Below are 4,008 nucleotides of genomic sequence, written 5' to 3'. Positions count from 1 at the left end.
GTTGGGAGCTGTTTGAGTCATGAGTCCCTCATGAATGGATTCATGCTCTCCCTTGGGGGGGGGGGCCTGGGGGGGGGGGGGTGTAGGGGTCGTGAGTTATTGCTTTATTAGTTCCCATGAGACCTGGCTGTTTAAAAGACCCTGGCACCTCTTTCTCTCTCTCTCTCTCTTGCTTCCTCTCACCATGTGATCTGTTTGTACCTGCCGGCTGCTGGCTGCCTGGGATATACTCTTCTCTCTTGCCTGTGGACATCAGAGCTCGAGACTCTTCAGCTTTTGGGTACGAGGACTTACACCAAAGTCACCACCGGCTTCCCTGGTTTTGAGGCCTTTAGGCTTGGACTGAGCCACGCTACTAGCATTCAGTTTGCAGACGGCCTATTGTGGGACTTTTCTTCATAATTGCATGAGTTAATTCCCCTAATAAATCCCTTCTATATATTTATAACATATTCTGTTGATTCTGTCTCTCTGGAGAACCCTGACTAATACAGCCCGTGTGCCTCTCACCGAAGGGACGGGGGAAGGAGTGAAAAGACTACTACCATCACAAAAAGGAGTAATGCGGTTTTTCTTCATTATTTTAGAGAAATGTTTTGTTTTTTAGAGATATTTCAACTAATTTAATTAACCAGAGAGACCTTTCTTATTGTAGAAAGGCTTAAGACCAGGTCAGATCTTCCACACTTGTTTATACATTATTTTAGAGAAATGTTTTGTTTTTTAGAGATATTTCAACTAATTTAATTAACCAGAGATACCTTTCTTATTGTAGAAAGGCTTAAGACCAGGTCAGATCTTCCACACTTGTTTATAATTCCAATAATACTCATTTGACTAAATACAAATTCTTGAAGAATGAACAATGACAGATGAACAGCCCACATTTGATTATTCACCGGTTGTTACCAGTGACTTGGAGCTTCAGTGCTGCGTGAGTGCAGCCTCCATGCCCCATCCCACCATTTATGCCATTTGATTAGATTCAGTTGAACAAACAGTGAACGGGCAATTGCACATTGGCAAGGCTCTCTGCTAGGCCCTGTGGGTTTACAAGACACTGGTGCTGTATCTGGGGACCATATATCCACAGGCAGAAAAAAGAAGGGGAAAAAAAGATCAGAAATAGTTTTAATTTATTCCTTTGAAAGAGCAAATTAGCTAAGCCAATAATAAGCAGATAATCACATAGTCAGTGCCAGGGTATGGGTGGTTCACTTTTGTGGGTATTTGTGTGTGTTTGTGTGCCCTTCCTTACAAAGGTGGCTGCTCTTTACATGCAAATAAAGTGCTGCTGCTCCCTACTACAACATTCAAATAAGATCCATCTGTTGGTAAGAGACCCGTAGAACAGGTGTCAAAAATCTATAAGGCCAAATACCTTGCTGTGGTGACCTTAAACAAGCTAAATGAGCCAAACACCTGACCCTGCTTCAGTGTCTTTATCTGACCGCAGGTGATAACAGCATTTGGCTTCTGTACTTTACAGGCTGTTGTGACAATCACATGTGAATGTGCTCTGAAAAGAATCAAGTGCTTACATTAAAAATAAGGGGGCAGGGCTACAACATACAGCTGCTCTTCATAAATCTACCTCTACACAATGCAAAAATAACAACTTTTCCCATTGCTTATTTCTACTAGGATGAATTCAGGGTTGCCATAATACTATGCCTTACTAACCTTATGGAAAATAGAGGGTAAGGAGTCTCATTAGTCAGGAATAATGAGGGTGAACAGCCCATATTTCTAAAAAGGAATTAGGGTACAGAGAAGCTTACCTTAGAAACAATTGTGCAAGTTCCTTTGGAATCAGTGAGAACCTCAGAGAAACAAAGCTCTCAGGGAAACTGGAATTAATATGCCTAATGACCGTACCTGTTGATGCAAGAGTGTATGCACATCTTGCTGTCTCTACTGAGAATCTGTTCACCTAAAATGCAGGATTGTACACTTTCTAGGAAGCATTTCAACGAGTCTTGAGATGAGCAGATGAATAGCAACAACCAAAATGCATTTATATCTGTACGTCATAATTTTTTCATACGGCTGCTAGCTCCAATGTATAAAGGAAAACAACCTAAAAACTCAAGCTTCACATTCTAGCGGACACAGTTCTCTGTGGAGGGGTAGTGACTAGGAGGGGTCCTGGGGAGACTTGCAGAGTGCTGGGATGTTCCATTCAATTTGTAAAAATTCAACAATCTGTACACCTATGATCAGTGACCTCTTTAGTATATTATACTATATTTTTATTATATATATTTTATATATATATTTATATTTATTTATATTTATATTATATATACTTTATCATTTATATATATTTTTATTATAATACAAAAATTTACAAAGAAAAAAGATAGGACCAATAAATGAAAACTTGAAATAGATGATGTCCTTGTGGACTGAAAATGGATGAAGGATAATTGTCCCAATGGGAACTTGAGGGATACCCGTGGTTAGGAGAGAGAAGAGAGGAGTCAATATCACAGAAAGAAAGAGAGTAGCAAGAAAGAAAGTTCAAACTGGAGACTGCAGTGTCATGGAGGCCAAGGAGGACCAGAGGGCACAAATTTAAGCCTTGTCCTAAGCATCTAGATTCTCCAAGTGTTGGAAGATTCCATACTTACTTGTCAATACTGGATTTTGTGTCAGCTATCTTGTTCAGGCTGGATATCTTGAATCCATAGGCATTGCCTCTTTGGCCTTTATTCATATAATTTCCAAATGCCAAAACCACCTCTAGCAACTGCTTGAGGGCACTGCTCCTAAACACCTCTTCGGAGCCAGAACGAATAGCTTCAAAACAAGACATGTAAAAACACAACTATTACAGCCAAGACTTCTCAGTGATACCTATACAAAACCTAATACAGATAGTGAAGATGTAAGATTAGGTCATTAGACTAACAGGGAGCACTTTCAAAACACTTAAAGTAAAAGCAAAGAACAAGGGGACAGAGAGAGTCAGCTGAAGTTGTTAAGGGCCCACAGATGGCTGAAATCCCTTCTCATTACTTTTCTTCACTGACTCATCAACCTTGAGCATTTTGGAATACAAAGAACAGCAATTCTATCTCCAACATTCCTTTGCAAACACTTACTTGCCTGGTGTGAGTCAGATCAACAGAATTACTGATCAATTCCACTGATAGAAAACTGGTCTTTGTGTTACCTGCTATAGTGTGCAGGTGTCTAACAGGATCAGAGCTCAAGAACATTCCCCATTCCAGCCTGCATTCTGTGGCTGTGCTCTTCAATTGCCTTGCTCACATTTTAAAGATTTAAAAGTTTAACAGCCTCAAAATCAAACCATATAACAGCTTCAAATCTTTCCTTAGAAAAATCTAAGACCCTGTGGCAAGAAAGTTAATTACAGGTTTAATGCTAGTAGTGATCAAATTAATTTCTTACCAATGCCAATGTGGTCAAGGCCCAACCCTGCAGTGGAACCCAAGAGGTGTGCTGTGAGCTCCAGAGCCCAGGCCCGGCCGGCATGCCAGGCATTGACCTTAAGTAACTATGGATCAGACTTTCAAAAGATTTCAAGCAAAACATCATAAAAGGGATTTTATTTACTATATGCATTTGGACTGCACTTGTAAATGAGCACTAAAGGTGAACATCATTTCCAGTCAAGGTGGCTTGACTTTACCTTCTACTTTAGGTTTCACTTCCGCCACACGCTCTGCAAACTTCTTCTTGAAGTACAGTGACTGCAACCTTTGCTGATAATGATTAATTCTGCAACAGCAAGGATGGGCTAATTAACATTCACTTAATATGTCTATGTTCACTTAATGGACATGAGGCCGAGGTATCCTGGAGAGCCTCCCTGACAAACCCCCCCACAACAGTTCTTTTTTTTTTTTTTTTTTTTTTTTTTTGACCGGCTGCCCTGCGCCCAGCCAGAGAGCGCCCTGGCCATGCCTATATAGGATCTGAACCCGCGGCGGGAGCGCCGCCGCGCACTCAAGCCCTTCACTCTTCCCACTGCCCACCGGG

General features: G+C 41.0%; 1 protein-coding gene across 2 annotated transcripts in view; it reads right to left on the bottom strand.

The window, feature by feature from the left end:
- DAAM1 (dishevelled associated activator of morphogenesis 1) overlaps positions 1–4,008 on the bottom strand; it is a 104,672-nt gene that overhangs the window by 13,241 nt on the left and 87,423 nt on the right. For both annotated transcript variants that reach the window (XM_008575921.1, XM_008575920.1), the window contains 2 exons: positions 3,659–3,747; positions 2,634–2,802 (listed from right to left, as the gene is read on the bottom strand). In XM_008575921.1, coding sequence (XP_008574143.1) covers positions 2,634–2,802; positions 3,659–3,747 — 258 coding nt within the window. The remainder of the gene's footprint in view (positions 1–2,633; positions 2,803–3,658; positions 3,748–4,008) is intronic.

This window comes from Galeopterus variegatus, unplaced genomic scaffold, assembly GCF_000696425.1.
Source record: "Galeopterus variegatus unplaced genomic scaffold, G_variegatus-3.0.2 Scaffold1257, whole genome shotgun sequence".
Classification (NCBI taxonomy): domain Eukaryota; kingdom Metazoa; phylum Chordata; class Mammalia; order Dermoptera; family Cynocephalidae; genus Galeopterus; species Galeopterus variegatus.
The sequence above is the reverse complement of the archived record's forward strand: the minus strand, read 5'-3'. Positions and strand labels throughout refer to the sequence as shown.